At 35.1% G+C, this 17,168-nt stretch overlaps 1 protein-coding gene across 5 annotated transcripts; it reads left to right on the top strand.

Moving 5' to 3' along the window:
* The first annotated feature begins 4,942 nt into the window (after positions 1–4,942).
* On the top strand, positions 4,943–17,074 carry LOC134842117 (uncharacterized). Of its 5 annotated transcripts, none has more exons than XM_063858309.1 (2): positions 4,943–5,323; positions 13,689–17,074. In XM_063858309.1, the coding sequence occupies exon 2, from the start codon at positions 15,384–15,386 to the stop codon at positions 16,887–16,889; it is 1,506 nt and encodes a 501-aa protein (XP_063714379.1). In that variant the 5' UTR covers positions 4,943–5,323; positions 13,689–15,383; the 3' UTR covers positions 16,890–17,074. The 5 variants fall into 5 exon arrangements, with proteins under 5 accessions (XP_063714379.1, XP_063714377.1, XP_063714376.1 ...); XM_063858307.1 differs by lacking the exon at positions 4,943–5,323 and adding an exon at positions 7,309–7,947; XM_063858306.1 differs by lacking the exon at positions 4,943–5,323 and adding an exon at positions 8,654–9,201.
* The last annotated feature ends 94 nt before the right edge of the window (positions 17,075–17,168 follow it).

The raw sequence follows: 17,168 nt of genomic DNA, 5'->3' as shown, positions 1-17,168 counted from the left end.
CCTTTCTTTCCTTTTCAGTGAAAATCTAAAAAATTATATCTCTAGCGATGCGCCTAAAAAAGCCAAAAAAGACGATCCAGAACCAATAGAAAACTACGAGCCAATCTCAATAACAGGTACATAATCAGTAGTATTCGAATAACTTTCATACAAACAAGTAAGCGATCATATTTTATTGCAACACCTGCTATGTTACACCCAATTTGGTTTCAAAGCCTCATATTCAACAACAGATGCAATCATATTCTGCACCGAACTTTTTAGAAAATCAAATGATCGCAACAAGTGTGTTGCTTGCTCATTATTAGATTTTGCAAAGCCTTCGATTCTATTGATCATAAGTTTCCACAACATAAATTTAAATCTCTCAAGTTTTTTGAAATCGCTATAGAATTGATAAATCCATCCTTTCATCAGTTACCGACAACAGAAACCAATTGTAAACAGCATTGAATCAGATTGAATTTCGTTGCACCAAGGTGTCCCTCAGGGCACTGTTTCGGTACCCCTGATCTTTAGTTTGTATATCATTGTCAATCACAAACAGTGCAAAGTAGTACAGTAAGCAGGTGGCACGCTACTTTTTTTGCGAAAATCAAAGTGCTGATTTAGCAAAAAAAAAACAACTAGAAAAAATTGAAAACTATTTTTATTGGCATATATTATAGCTGAACACTAAAAACGGAACTAATCATCTTCAGCAGAAAACATTCGCAACACCACGAAACTAAAAAGCTGCTTATTATGAGAACATCAAACCACACAACGCCTCTTCGGAAAACTGGTGTATCCCGGCTGACATGAATGGGGATGACTACTTGATAGCGGATCCTGTTTATGAAGTAAACGAGAGGGGCACACGCAATAAAAAACGACGAAACGAGGTTGTGACTGATTGTGATCTGCCACTGGACTTAGAATTATTTGAGCGAATAGAAGTCGATGACGAAACCCTCCTTTATGTCGAGGAGGACTGGAATGGCCAAGAGCAGACTGAAAATCACAAATGAGTAGAGCCTGACTTTTCCTTGACCATGGAGCAAGAGGGGAAGAGACAACAAGAAGTACAATCCGTACGGTGAGGATTTTGTCGTAGACATAATTGCACTAGACGTCATAACGGAATCACTATTAGGTCTCGATGAGATATTAGTCTCGCAGGACATCGACCTGGTCGAATGTACAGAGACAGACTGAATCGACGATCAATCAGAAACGGAAATTGAGTTCGAGCCTGAATTGGAGCAATTGCATGAGCAAGAGTTGACAAATTTGCGAGTGCTCGAATGGCTCCATGATCTGCCCGCAGATCCAAAGGAGACAGTCCCTACAATTCAGGATGTCGATCAGTTCAGCATCAAGTATATCAGTCACGACAACACTGAGTCCAACTGGGTCGTTCGAGATGGACCATTGTGAGTTCCCGAATCCAACCTCGGTCTGCTCGATAATTGGCGATCGACGGGGACGTCGATGGATATTTTTGTCCGAAGAGTGGGGATAGGACTCACCCACACCGGAAACTTTATGATCAAATACCTAAAATTGGCAACGAAAACAGGAAAACTGGGAACGATGGGAGAAAAACCTGAGAAACCAGCTTTTGGACAAAATTTCGAATCATATTTTGACCTACCCAATCACTACTGGAACTACATCGTTGTGAGCGACAGTGATTTTATACTCACGGAACGAACGTGAGCCATAGCGATAACTGCGGATGGAAGTTTCAAAACAGCACTAGCGGCCGACTTTAAAAGAGTATATTAGAATATCGAGTTTTTATGGAAACAAAGGCCTGGTGTAGGGGGAATGATAGAGCTGCCCCAAATACCGAGTGTTTTTTGGTAACCAAGGCCACCGATAGGCAACACGTGAATCCGGAAAGTTTAGCGCTGGAACTAACTCGACTCAGTGTTTTCCTGGTCGAGAGAGGAGTGATCTCGCTTTCCTTACCCGTTTATGATCCCATTAGGAGAAAACTACATACCAGAGAGCTTAACGCTCTATTGCATGTGGTTTTCTGGGAAACGTATATAGAAGTCTACTTCAATAAGAAGTACTATCTGCGCAAATGCTAACGCTACGATTAAGGATGAAAGTACTTCTTTTAGGGTTAAGAGTTTTCTACTAGGCATAGTTTTTAGATTCAAATAAGGATAAGTATTGAGTATTAGGTTTTTTGTATAGTAACGTTGATATGTGTTATTGTTATGTTCTGTATTTGAGTCTGGTTATGATTACGTGGCTGTTGCTTGATTGTGACCTGGACCATTCCAAGTGTGAAAGCTGACAGCACCTAATAAGTTTAAAATGACTTAGATGGAGCTGGACAATCCACCTCGTTTTCAAATTTTAGATCAAACGAAGTGACAAATTTCAATTGACTGTTTATAAAAAAAGATGTGAAAGATGTTTTATATTTGACATAAAACTGTCTTGTATAACGGTTCTAAATTGCGATCTGTCATTTAGAATACCAGTACAAGTACAGAAGCCAGTACAAGAAGACAGTGCAGAAGCCAGTACAAGAAATAAGTTGACTTTACGGCAAAATGGATATCAGTGACTAAATGTATTCCTCAAGGATCAATCCTGGGTCCGTTTCCATTTGTCGTTTACATTAAAGATTTACCTTCTAGCTGTAAAACTTCAAAGTTTTTCTTTTTGCATATGAATCTGCCATTGTGTTAGAAAAATATAGTTTTTCTCTGGATGTTTCACAAGTCAGTGACTGGACGAAATCAACTCATCGCACTCTAAATAACAAAAATTACAAAAATCCTGAGATTTTCTCAGTCAAAAACTGCAGCAGCAGATTCAGTTAAGTTAAAAACAAAGCAAGTAAACAAGTTCCATTTTGTAAAGTTTTTCCAGTATAATTAGTTAATGAAAAAATTGTGTTTTGATTTTTGGATAACAATGTTTCAAACAGAGTATCAAAACTCTTTGGTCTTTTTTAAATAAAAAACTTGTTTCACTGGAAGCTGTTAGTTACTACGAGAGTTTCATTAAGCCAATCATTCAGTTTGATGTTTTAATAAACAGTTGCTCAAATAAAAGTCTGAATCAGGCAGTAAACCTGCAAAATCGAAGATTCTTTTTTTTTTCAAAAAATACCGTCCTTTCTTCGGGTACTGGATGATCGGAAATAAAATCTCCAGTGCTTTGGGATGCATTTGTAAGAACTGCTCAATGAGGTAGTCAAACAGATTTCGAAAACTAGTAATTTAAACTGTATGAATCTTGTGCAACCCAGTCGAATTCCAAGTCTAAATTTTGCGTTTTTCTTCAGTAGTAGGGAACAGTGTCAAAAAAGGCTTCAAAATAGGATGAACAAAGTATGCAACTACTTTGGTGCTTTAAATGGCTTAGAAAACATTCCTGATATTGAGTGTCGATTTTGTTTCAGCTGCTTTGTTCACAGAATTTAAGACTGTTCTTTTTAGATCTAAACAACGTTGTTTTTGAAAACTGAAAAAAAACTTACACTATCTATTTTGGTGTTGAGAGAACAGTGGGCTTTAAAAGCTTCGATAATTTTTAATCAAGCATAAATGTGGAGCTTGCATAAGAAAAATTCTTGAATTTTGTTTTCAGCTTGCGTTCAGTAGACTAGAGCCCCTATTGTTTTGTTTACTGTCACATGGGCTCAGTTGGGTGTTTTCTTTCCAAAACTGTCCTCTCTGTTCTACAAGGGTTGTAGAGACTCTTGGTTAAAAACAAATTTATTAGAATTGGGATCAAAAAATAAACAAACTCAAGAACTTTGAAAAAACTGGTTACAGGGGCCTGCGACTATCGAGTTTCAGAACCAAAACAATTTCACTAGTGTTAAATTTGAGAAAAAACTAAGATCTCGTGTTTGGTTTGCCATTTTATATTATCAATTTCGCGATAACTAATCGACTAATGCTAAAGGACCTGCCTTTGTAGCAGTAGAAAAAAATTGAGTATCACAAGTGAAAAAAAATTTTTAAAATCAAATCAGGTGAAATTATTTGTTCAACTCCGACATCAGGGCTAGCGAAGTGGCTGATCCTAAGCAGAGTTGCAGTCTTTAGTCAAACCTATTTTTTGTAGATAGATTGAAGCCAAACTTGTTACGAGGCTTATGACTTTTTTGGAACTCCCCTCATTTACTTGTTTATTTTTTAAACTTTTCTAGACTATCAGCTTAATTCGAGCCTCAATCAGGAGAAACATGTCCTTTTGAAGGATTTCAATGAATGTTAGCTCCTGCTGTTTCAGATTTGTTTGTTAACGTTAGCTTCCCCAGTTAATGTTTGTGAAACTCTCTGGCTTAATAAGCTGACAAGAAACACCAGCATAAAAGATAATTTAGACTTAAGCGGATTTTTCTCAGGAAATCGTATTTATTTGACGATCTGTTGTGTGATTAAAATCAAAACCTAGATAAAAAAGACAAAAACTGGTCTTTCGGTTGACTGAAATTTCATTTCATTAGCCTGTCGGAGTTCTCGTCAATTTAGGTGGGTATTGTCAGCTAAATATAACGGTAAGTCCCAAAGATAGGAGGCGACGTCTTTTTCTCAAATCCCGTTATATTGTCCCTATATCTTCTTAATTCCTTCCTTAATTGAACCGCTCATTCTTTTTATTACCACCACATAACAAACCTGATCCGACGTTATCTGATTTAATTAAAAATGTTAAAATCTATAAGCAAAATACCACCAGTTTAGTAGTTTTTCATCACAAAAATTCGCAAATCACACCGAGTGTTTTTTCATTTTGAAAAACGTTCAGCAGGTTATTACAATTTTTGCAATATCCTTTCGTAAACGAACATTTCGGACCTTACAAATTTTATTGAAGTTAGCTATTTAACAAAAGTGCGTCAGTGTTATGATTTATTTCAGGGTCAAAATCAGTCTAAAATCGGACACGTGTTGTTTACATGTTGCATCCACCCCACGTAAAGACTATAAATCTAACCTTTCTGAAGTTCATTTTGTTGTTTATCTTGACAACACCCAATAAATGAACCTGAACATTCGGACAATCAAAATCAAAATTTTATTTGAGGAGGATTTGAGGGTCGTTTTTGACCGGACAACGGATGCGCATGACGGGCAAATATTTGGCCCCGATTGAAGTGTAAATCATCTTTTCGCACCGATGATTATCTTTTCGATGTCATAATATTGTTTACAATCAAAGGTTTCAAAGGTTTCTTTATTATAACTAAATTCAGATCGAAGTTGAAGTTCATTCATCAGAATTTTCCGGCAATATTCTTAATCAAAAATTTTGTCTTGCAAACAGTCGCGTTCATCACTGCAGAAAATTTTCAAAACTGGTTAGTTATATATATTTTTTCAATTTTACTTAATTTTTTTAAACTTAATTTCGAGTTTGTTTCTTTAATTGAGTAAGTGTCTTAATTTTATGATGTTTAAATTGAATCAACTTCAACTGTTTCGATCTTAGATTAGAGAAAAATCTATTTCACAAGAAAGTTGAGCTAGAAAAATTTTAGAAAAACGTAGAAAGTGAATCATCCAAAAAAAAATTCAGCATATTAAGATTTCAAGCATTATGATTTTCTGCCATAGGTTTTATCAGCCCTATTCTCATGGGCGGATCTAAAATTTTCTCGAGGGGGGGAGGGGGTATGGATTTCAAAATTTTCTCCAAAATGTCAAAATTTTCTCCCAGAATACTATAAAAACACTATTTTGACAAAACTTTTCGAAAAAATTTTCAAAAATAAACAGGCCAAAAAAGGCGTTTTCAGTCACATTTTGGAAAGTTTTAACGAAAAAAAAGTGTTTTTTCGGCGTGCACTCTCCCCTAAAAATTAATTATATTATATATATATATATTGGCGCCAAAGATGCCTTCAGAAAAGTTTTAGGGTCCGTCAGCCAAAAACGGATATCTCAATAAAAAGCATAAGGAGATTTTTTGGGGCGCTATTCTTCTCTCTACATCTCTGGAGCTGGCTTATTTGAACGTATCAATTTCTTGCTAGATGGGGTATTTCGGAAAACTAATTTGGTAGATCTAGAAAAAAAGGTCGACAAAATTTTCGAAAATTTTTTCGCAAATCCCCCCCCTCTCGAGTAAATCCTAGATTCGCCCGTGGATATCAGTATAGTTATTGTATCAAATGTAAAATCCTAAGTCTACGAAATTTTGCAATTCAAAACAAGAATACTGATCTTTTTAAGTGAACAAAACAAAACGAAACAGAATTGACATAAATGTACGAAACTTATCCAATTTTCTCTATTTTCTTAAGAGAGTCAACGAATGACAACGCTCAAATGTGAAATGCTTAATACGTTTACTAAAAAAAGTTTGACACAGCTAAAAATTTGGCAGTTTAGGTTGTTTGCATTGAACCCGTACTCTTTTTTGGCATTTGGTTGCTCTTTTTAAATGAACGAGCAGTTTGATCATTGAAAAACATGCTGTAGTTTTGGTTTTAGCAGTAGTTTTAGCTGTTGTGAAGGTAATTATATGCACTTGTTTTTTTGTAAAGGAGCCTTTGATGCCACTGCATACTAATTTTGATAGGGGAGCCCTTCAAAAATCTTGCGACAAGTGCTTTACGGTGTCAAATTTTTCTGGTTTGATCTAAAATTTTTCTCTAGTCGCTTTTGATACCACTGTATACTAGTTTTGATGAGGGAGCTATGAAAATCATTTTTGTCGACCTGAAAACTTTTTTGCTAACTTTCCAAGAAAACTTTTTGAAAAAAACATCCCCCTCGCGCCTCTGGTTTCTGCTAAACCCTGGCAGAAACTCTACAAAATCTCACACTTGACTAGAAAATTTCTTTTTGGTAGTCGTCCTAGTTCACAGTCATAAAACTTTTCAAGTTAAAGTAAACAGGTTAATTATTGAGAGCATTTATTTTGCCTAACATATCTGTCTGCGAACGACATAATGACAGGAAAGTTTTAATGAATAATTATTTTGAAAAAAAGACCAAAAGTTCATTTTTAGAAAATTGCTTGAACCGTAAAAAAGGAGGTTTTGTCTCTCGAAGAGCGCGTCGATGATTCACTTTTTTGCAGACACGAATCTGGCACTATTTATTCATTTGTTTAAAAGTGAGTTTTTTGCTCTTAATCAATTTTGTGGTCCTGTCAGTTCTTTTTAAAATCTATTTGTGCGTTCTCGTTCTTTCTTTGTTTGAAAGTGTAAAAAATCATAAGTGACAAAATAATTGACACATTTTGGTCTATTTTTTCTTTTTTCTTCATTAAAAATTCTCATCATTAATTTGTACTTTTTTAACAACAAGAATTAGAAATTTCTAGTCCATTTGTTCCTAACTACACTGTACAGTTTGACAGTGTTACAATTACATAATCACCGCAAAATTACCTGGACAACCATTGAGAAATTACGTAACAAAAAGACAATCAAATTAAGCACCTGTTCCTTAATAATGAATCATACAATGCTGAACTCGAATTAAGTTATCGGTAATTTGTATTCAAAAAGCACATCGCTTGAATTTTTAGAATTAAAATTTACAAAATGATCATTTGAACTAAAATAAAAAATATCAAAATTTCATTCACCCTTTTTTATTGGATTCAGCTGTAAAACAAGCGATTGAAATTTTCCTTTTTAATTCTCAATCGATGACCGTTGTTGTAAATCTTGCTTTGTTCACATAATCTGACTCATTTTTACAATACCTCAGGTCAAATAGGAACTGCCCTTCTAAACAAACCAGGCTTCCACGTCAATGTAGGTTTAATCTCAACTTCAATAAGCCTTTTCATCTTTATGCATATGGTCAGATTAAGCATTCTTACTTCAATACGGTTAAGTCTTGATGATACTTGAATCAAATGGAAATTATCTTTGTCCATGAAAAACGTTTATGATGGTGTCGAATTGAGGATCAAGTCTTTAATTGATAGAAAAAACGTCGAAACGATTTACAACCGAAAAACAAGGTAAGATTCAAAATTTTTGCTTTTTTCGAATCCTTGCCCCTAAAATGTGGGTATACTTCATGTAAAGACGTTACTTCACAAAGCGACCGCTGCCCATTTTGGCTGACCTTTTGGTGCTGTTTGCACCATTAATACTAATTTTAAAGGGAGATCGCGGGAGATGGCGCGCCAAAAAAAATTTCACTAATGGGGCAAAAAAACTTTACAAAACCAGCCAACAACAGCATTTTTAGCCCTTTTTTCAAAAAAATGACAAAATATATGAAAAAATATTTTGAAAAAAAAGATTCTTTATTTTAGATAGTCTTGTTTTGAGATAGTATGGTTTTAGAGTGTTTTGTATGAAAATCAAATCGGCAGACCTAAAAAAAAAGTTGGGTTTTTTTCCGAAAAATTTACTGACTATCCCCCCCCCCCTTAAAAATTCCTGCTAGAGGCTCTGAAAGATGTTAAAGTTATACAGTTTTGTTTTGTTAAAATGTCATTAAAATCAGAAAATTCAGAACGCACTGATTATAATACATTTTTTCTATGTCGTTAAGATGATTTTAAGGGAGAATACTTGAATCATGCTCACCTTTGATAATATAAATGTCTCATAAAAACACCGCCTGCATGACGTCGCTTTAGTTTACGTTTAACTATTAGTCAATCAACCATTTATGACATCCAAATGCCAAAAAGTCCAAAACATGAAAATTCGCGACTTTTCTTACCAATTGCTTTTAAATTGAGCGAATTGACTCAAAATAAGAACTGGTTTCTTGGCAGAAATAAAGATAATAAAACATTAGTTTCACGTAATAAAACGCGGATCAGATTCAAACCATTCGAGTAAAATGAATTGAAGAGTTGTTTACTTAACGCTTCTTGATTATTTACGTTTTGTTCACCTGTAATTGGCGAATAAAGAGTTGGTTGGCTTCCCACGTTGGTTAAAGTTTGCCTTATGTTTAAGTTTTTATTAGCCGAATGTTTACGATCAGTCGCGACAAACTGTAAATCGGTTCACTCTTAAATGTTGTTGACCCGAAAATAGTTTTGAACGAAAAACGCCCGAAGTTAACAAGCTTTCTGATTGACATTTGACATCTTAAAGAGCAAACAAACTGCCTTCATTGTCAATCAACTCTTGTCAAATCCGACTCAGCGCATTTTTTTTTCTTCAAGTTTTTATCTTTTACCATCAAATTCCTTGATTTCTGCTTCAGCTATTATTAGTAACGGGTTTATTGCAATAAAGATAAAAAACAGGTTTGTATTTTTTCCATCATTTGATATTATGATCTTGATTTTGGTGACAAATTTTGTTGAATGTAACTTTTCTGTGTTAGGTAATTGTTTCAAATTGTAGCAAAATTGCGTTGTGATATTTTTTGAAACTTTCAATTTCTAATTAAATTTATAAAATGAAAGATTTTTTTGTAAGAGAAATCCAATAGTTTCATACAAAAGTTTTCATGACACTAAAATTCCGCTAATATGCCAGGACAACGGAAATTTTTAGCACAAAAGTTTTTGAAAAAAAATCAAATAAATTAAGTTTTGTTGTAGGATTAATCCGGATGAAAATCTCACAAATAAAAATTTTTAAAAAATCTAGAGAAAGAAAAGCATTATTTCGAGAAATTACCAAATAAATTACAAATAATACAAGACTGCTCGTATATCAGGACAAAGCGTTGAATGTTCCCATTGCATTTTAAGGCCAACTGAATTTTTTTTGCTCGAAAAATTGACTTACGGTCAGAAATTTTTTTTTGTTTCCTTCTTCCATTTATCCCCCACACACTAATGTAAGTAAGCTACAAAGGGATATATTTATTGTATCCTAATATTATGACCAAATGACATGACTAAAATCAATTTGAAATGAGATAATACGCCGCTTAAGCGTGCTATAAGAACGCAATATATCGCGCGTAAAAAATTATCCTAAATTAAAATAGTTAGAAATTTCAAACCTGTTTTAAACCTGTTAGTAGAAACTGTTTCGTTCTGATTTATGAGAATAGGAGAAATCATTTTTGTCCAGTAGTACTTTTAAGCCGTATTGCACTCCTATTGAACTTCTAGTTTAGTTTTTACATGAATAGATTTATCAACCAGCCAAGGATGATTAGCTTTCTCCTGTCTTTTTTCCCAGATAAAACGTTAAGCAATGTCTAATAGTAACTTTCTGTGTTACTTGCACAGCCACCGAGAATGCTTTTTTTTCGCATTCTAATTCAAAACATCTAAGCAGAAGCATTACTGACTCCTTACTATTTCTGTAATTCATTCATAATTGAATATGTGCTGCTATAATTTAGGGCTCAATTATTGGAGTCATGGGTGTCAAAGAGATATTTTCAGCTGCTACATATTGTTTTTAGAAGAAAACGAGACTTTTTTATAATTGCAAAATCTCTTTTTTCAGCCATTAGGTTTTGTTTGCTATTCGTAATTGAATAGGCGGTTAGTCTGCAAGTAACATAGAATACTTTGAACATTGAAATCAAAACAAAATATGGCATACACTATTTTTTAAAGAAATGATTTTTTTAATATTTGATCTTTTTTCATAAAATATTTCAAAATGGAGCAGTGAATAAACTGAACACCATTCAAATATATCCTAAACATCAAAAATTATTCTGAAAAATGGAATGGGCAAGCCAAGTTTTATTCGACAGTGACAAACTGTTTGAAATTTTTTTGTTATCCAAAAGTCGGCTGAAAGAGTTTCAAAATGGCACTTTGTTGATGATATACAATGCTTCTGTGCAGCTGCTGATTTTACCTTAAAAGCACATACGAGCCAAAAACTGTTTTGCATACAGGGGCAAAAAGTTTTTGCGGCATGCTTGAAGTTCTAAACCAAAAATAATTAATCTTCACAAAAATGTTGTTGGCGTCTCTATAAAAAATTTCAAAATTATTCACTTCAAACTATATAAACGGAGTTTTGAGCAAATTTACTTAGACTTTCTGTTCTGAACATGAAATTCTATAAAAGACCTTCTCGTTCTAGGAGATAAATCTCCCGTTTTATACTGCTGCCTGATTTTAAGAAAGCATTGTTTTCTTCTTTTCGTGACATAGCATAGTGTTACAGCGTTCATAGGGGTTCAACATAATCGCATGGCGTTTACATTGAGAAAGACAGATTGAGTGTTCGAAGTCCTGTTACGGCAATGATAGTGTGTGAGGACGAGCTCTCACTTTACCTTCAGTTCAAGCGCACCACGGCGTGACCGATTTGGGCTGCAATGATAAAACCACGTGAAAATCTAAACGCAAATAAACGGCCTTGAGGCGTAAAAAAGAGCTTTGCTCAACGAAATAACATATAGTCTACAAAGTCAAAAAATTATTTAAATAAACCGTTAAAGCCTTTTGAAAGCTCCTCTACGATTCGCAAAAACCACATGTACTGCGATTATTTAAAGCCATTTATCCACAATAGGAAGGACCAACATGCGTGCTGTGCAGCTCATCACGTCGAATAGCCGTTGTGCCCCTGCTTAATAACTACATGTAATTTTTTGTTATTTTTCTGAGCTGGGTAATTTGGCCTAAGCCTCAAGCCGCAAGCACGAATAATCTTGGGCCTCGAACATCCGACCGTTCAACTGAGATGCGGAGACGTAACCTTTTCACCTCTGCTCAACATAGTATTTTCATTTTTTCTCAGCCTTAAAAATTTTCTCTTAAAGATATAAATTTCGAAACTACTAGCTAAAAAAAAGGAAATTGCTTGTTGCTTTAAAAAGTTCGTTGTTTCAACTTAATATCCAAATTTGGCTTCTAGCTCGACTTGAGGGCAGGCCAGATGGCGTTACTGTCTAACGCTTTTGTGAAAAGATGCAAAGCTTTATTTTAGTTTCAGTTCTCAATTGTTTATTGTTTGTTTATTTAGTTCAAGCTGCCAGCTCTTGAACGATTTTGCCTTGAACGATCATATAAAGACCGTATATACTGGAATAAGAATATCTAAAACAAAACCAACCCCCCTCTCACCCCGCCTCATTCTTTTGCAAAATAGAAATTCGTTTGCTACAGATAAAAAATTCGCATATCTGTAGCCGTTGAATTAGTCCTTTTTACCGCTGGATACTCTTAAGTACACCGGCGTGAGCAGAAAATTATCTAGGGGGGGGGGGGGGGGGGGGGGGGCGGTGGTTTTGGTAGAAGAATTTTTAATTTTTTTGACCTTCTTTGTTTAAGCTCGACCACTTTGATTTTTCGAGCTCTCCGAAAGTACTATAAGGACCCTCTTTTGCCAAACTTGAAAAAACAGGCTAAAATTGACGTTTTGAACGCGTTTAAAAAATTTTTATTTGACCGAAAATCGCGTTTTTTTGGCGCGCACTAAACCCCCCCCCCCCCCTCTGCAGAATACTGGCTAAGAACCATATTAAGGAAAGGAAGAATTTGCAATGAAACTGAGTTCGTTTACGTTTATCTAAACGCCAAACACCCCCCCCCCCCCCCCCCCTATCTGCAAATATAACCGAATGAACATAATGTTTATGTTGCGTTATTGATATGAAAATTTGCAAAGCATGAAAACTTATCCCACATTTGTTTTTCCAGCATAACCTTGAAGGGGGTGACGGTAAGGTCAAAGCGCCGGTAACTGATATCATTTTAAAATATTGTGAAAAAGCCAAGGCGTTCAAATTGTTTATACTCCCATAATTTTGTTAAATTTGTGACATGATGGCTATAGTTTTAGCTTTTTTTTCAACTGAAACGACATTGAATTTTACTGCTGACTTAGTCTGTGTATATAAATACACAATAAAAATATGGATTCAGGAAAATATACCATCGCTTTAGAAATAGCAGCAAAAAAAAAGAAATAGCAACACAGTTTCTTAAAAAAGCGTTTTATTTTGCAGACGGTGCTCTTTGCATATATTAAAAAGCTTGTCAGACCAATGTTCTGAATATATTTGATTATTTAAATAATTTTCAGACTTGGAGCGGTTTATAAATTTAGCTTCACTAATTCCATTGCCAAATATTGGCCTTTCTTTGATTCAATTTAGCAAACATAGAAATTCAAATTTTTCTAATTAATAGTTTTTGCGTTATGTTTCATCAATGCGTACCGAATCCCTTTTTGGCAAGTACACAGTTATAAAAAATACAATGAATTCACTCTTGAAGGTGTAAAATGTATTCATTATTGTGTCACCGTAACAAAAGACCAAAGCGCCGGAAATTACCTGTGGGGAGACTCTTTTCTAACCGATGTCTATGACACTTGATCCTGTAATTGTTCAGCCAGCCTTAATGTCTGTTGTATTAGTACGTTAAATACGGTAACGGCACCTTAATTCTAAAGGAATGAAAAGATTTGAAATCTTACCTTATTAAATTATCTTCACGCCGCCATTGGATAAATTTCATGGTTTTTGCGCGAAATATATTTATTTTTATAGTTGACAAGCTTACCGTTGTATTCTTGGCGCCACTATACCATCATAGTGAGTCACTGATTTTCAAAAATTTAACAGGACATTTCTTTTCAAAATGGTTAAACCACTTCACAAGACCGACGGAAATTCAACAATTGAAACATTTATTATTTTTCACTGAACTCAGTTTTGTTGACTCCGATTTTGAGCAAATTAACGACCATCAGTGCTAATATTTATCTAAATTTATTCATAAAAATGCAATAAAATTTTTGGTTTTTGCATTGAAGTTATATCGAACTGCATGATTTGGAAAATTTGTTTTGTGTTTAGATTTGTGCAGATCTACGAGCAGTCGATTACAGGGCCATAATTTAAACCCATTGAGTTGATTCATGGTCGACGATTTATTGTCCATGAATAATTCACGATCCCAGGAATAAAAAAAGCATCGACACTTGAAGCGAATCGAAGCGCCGTTGCGAAACTGCAAAAGGAAATTATATTTATTAAATCCAATTTCAACTGCTCATTCCCAGTGACCAAAGGTTATTAATAAAGTCCATTTGGTGAAATAAATAAATCCGGCCGTGACATTTACCCAAAAGTCTACAGGGTTTATAAACTTTATTTGTTGTGATTACAATCTAAATTGCCAAAATTTTATAGCCAGACAGCCAAGGTAATTGTGGGTTATTGTTCAACCGGTTGTTGTTATTGATTGACAAAAAGTTAATTATTATTTTCACATTATTTTCAAAAACCCAGTCTGTCCCAAGTGAGTAAAAGTAATTGAACAAATTTAACCCAAATTTCATCAAAATTTGGCCTCGTATTGTTCAACTGTTTTGCAGAAAAGTTTATTCTTTTGATTTGCCCTTTCTTTTACATCTCCGTAACCGGATTTTATCAAGAGCCGCGCTGGTACACATTAATCATCATCTACATTTTCCAGTTTTTGGGTCAAAACCAGTGTAATTCCAGTTGAAAGGTAATCAATACTTTACTGGGTTTTCACCTCTCAAATCGGATTAGGAGATATTAAGGAGTTTTCTTATCTTTTTTGTTTTACAATACTGGGATACCTGAACCTGCCAATTTCACTGCATTTACGTGTAATTTGCCCATTGAAAAATTGTCATTTTGGTTATTTTATATTCCATTTTTGGTTATTTATAAACTCCGAAGATAACTTCTGTAGGCCTCACTGGATTACAAATAACACACAACCGTTATTTAAAAAAATACTACGAATAAATACTAATAAAAAAATTTCGAATTTTTCAATAGAGGTGACTAATCAATCATCTATCCAGCTTTTGTTACCTAAAAAAAGTTCAGGTCTGCTGAGTCCCTGAGGTGAGCTGATCACGCTTGTAAACCATCGAATTCAATAAAGTACCGCTTGAAAGATTATATTTCGATAATTCAATTCACCCAAAACACCTTTCAGCTCAGAACAGTCCCCCTCAACACTAACAGGAAAAGTTAGGCATAACACTAAGCTAAGGATTACATAATACCGGTCTCATTCCAGCACCTTTCAACGTAATTTTCTAACCCTTGTTACTTTTATTACGTAATATTGGATCTGAGATTATTTCAACTTGAATTTTATAGCCAATTTACTTTTGGTAGGTTCTTATCAAACAGAGACGTTGGTTGGAACCCCCAAAGTTTCTGTGGATTTCGTGACTCAATGTTTATGTAGTTTCGAGGAACTTATTTGCCTAATTAACTCTTAATACAGGTGACAACAACATTTTTCAAGTACAATTTATTCAAAATTTACACGATTTTGTCAGAATTTACAATTTCAGCTGTATTTGCTGTACCAATTCCTGGCTAGGTTATCTTATAGGAAAACAGCAGAGTTTACCGAGTAAAGAATTTATTCCAACAATTATCGGCTTTATTTTGATCTCGCATTGTAGTGGAAATCAACAAAGTCCCAAATCATCATCTTTAGTTAAAATTTTATTATAGCAATTATTGATTTTTCCCTTGGTGCTAAGCAAATTCTCCAAAATGGTTACCTCACAAAGTGTTCGGCAACCAATTGTCATCAGCTTTATTGGTATTTTATGGTCATGTTCTATGTTTTTATCGACTTTGGCCAGCCAGGTTTACAAATGTCACGATTTTTGCGTGTGTAATTCTCAAAATGGGATGGCAACTGCGAATTGTGAATTCCGAAACATCGACCAGATTCCGGCAATTATGAGAATTGACACGAACGACGAAGAACTGGGAGAGCTTCTTCTCACAGGGAACTCAATTCCGAGGCTTAACTCCAATTCCTTCGACGACTACCGGTTCTTGAAGAGCCTTCAGCTATCGACGAATTCAATCAGCTTTATAGACGACTCGGCATTTAAAAATCTCCAATCGATTGAAACAATCAACTTGAACTTCAATAACTTGAAAGATTTACCGGTGTATAGCTTCATTAAGGCCAGGCCAAGCTCGAGTGATGCCAGAAATCTGAAGATCTCGATATCACACAATCCTATTCCGTGCTCCTGTGAAATAAATGCAAAGCTAAACACTATCAAAAATATGAACGAAAAAATTGAGCAAATTTTTGTCACTTGCGACGACAACTCAAATACAATTCAGGTCGAAAAGTATGCTGAAAAAAATTGCGATGATCCTAGCGCAAGCGTGGATAACGAGTATACAAGAGCCACGACTAAAGTAGCCCCAACACATGTCAAAATGGACCCTCCTGAAAACCGGATTGAGGACTCGGGCTTCACGACTCAAGTTACTAGCCCGCCGTTGAAGACTTCGGTTCACCCGAATGCGAATGGAACTGTGAGCTACCCGACTTTAAATCTGGAATCGGGCGAAGTTACAATAAAACTATGGCATCTTTTGGTTCTAGTTGGAAGCGCAATGCTAGCTTCCATGTTAGTGATTCTCGTCTGTTATTTAGCCGTCTCGCGACTCTGTAAACTCGGCAAAGACGACAACCAATCAACGTCACCGAGGCGTTCGCTTTATCTACCAAACTCCAACACGCAAGATCTTCAGTTCACAACTTTGAATCGGATTCACACAAGTCAAAGCAACGGTTATGTTCCAGTCGGTCTTTACGACAACTTACCGCTCACCGGAACAGCTTACTCAACTCTGTCTCGGGGTCCTTACGACTCATCCGAGTATATTTTGGGCAACGATTTGCAACGAAGAAGTCGAAACAGTTCGCAAATAAGCGCTAGTGGGAACTTGCTTTACAGTACCGATAACGTCATGGCACCGACTTGTAATAACATTGAAGATTTTCCCGATTTCACCGCATCCTGTGAGGTAAAGCCGAGACTAGTTCCGAACGGGCACATCGAGGCGAAGTTCACCGCGAACGGCAAGCTCCCAGATTTTTCAGATGTCAGCAACGCCAACTACATTCGACCGAATCGGGAAAACGAATTATTTTTCCTTGACCGAAACGATCCCAACTGTAGAACCAATTCTAACTATGTCAATTTTGGTCCAAGAGAGGACGATAGCTCAGATTGGCTTCATATATAAACATGAAAAAACCTTTTGAAAAAACTTTAGACACTTATTTTGAAAAACTGATTCGATTGCTTAGATTAAAGCTTTTATACGCATTGATTTTGGTATTTTCGAACAATCAGCAAGAGTAGTTAAAATAAATATTTATAATCAAAATTTACTGATTTGAAAAGTTTATGTATTTTACTTAGTTGAATTTAAACCATAAAAATAACCAAAGTTTTATAAACAATGAGAGCTAGTTTTTACCACAAAAACTCAAATGAAAAATTCAACTGATGAAAAATTTTG

This window comes from Symsagittifera roscoffensis, chromosome 3, assembly GCF_963678635.1.
Source record: "Symsagittifera roscoffensis chromosome 3, txSymRosc1.1, whole genome shotgun sequence".
NCBI lineage: Eukaryota > Metazoa > Xenacoelomorpha > Acoela > Convolutidae > Symsagittifera > Symsagittifera roscoffensis.
The sequence above is the reverse complement of the archived record's forward strand: the minus strand, read 5'-3'. Positions and strand labels throughout refer to the sequence as shown.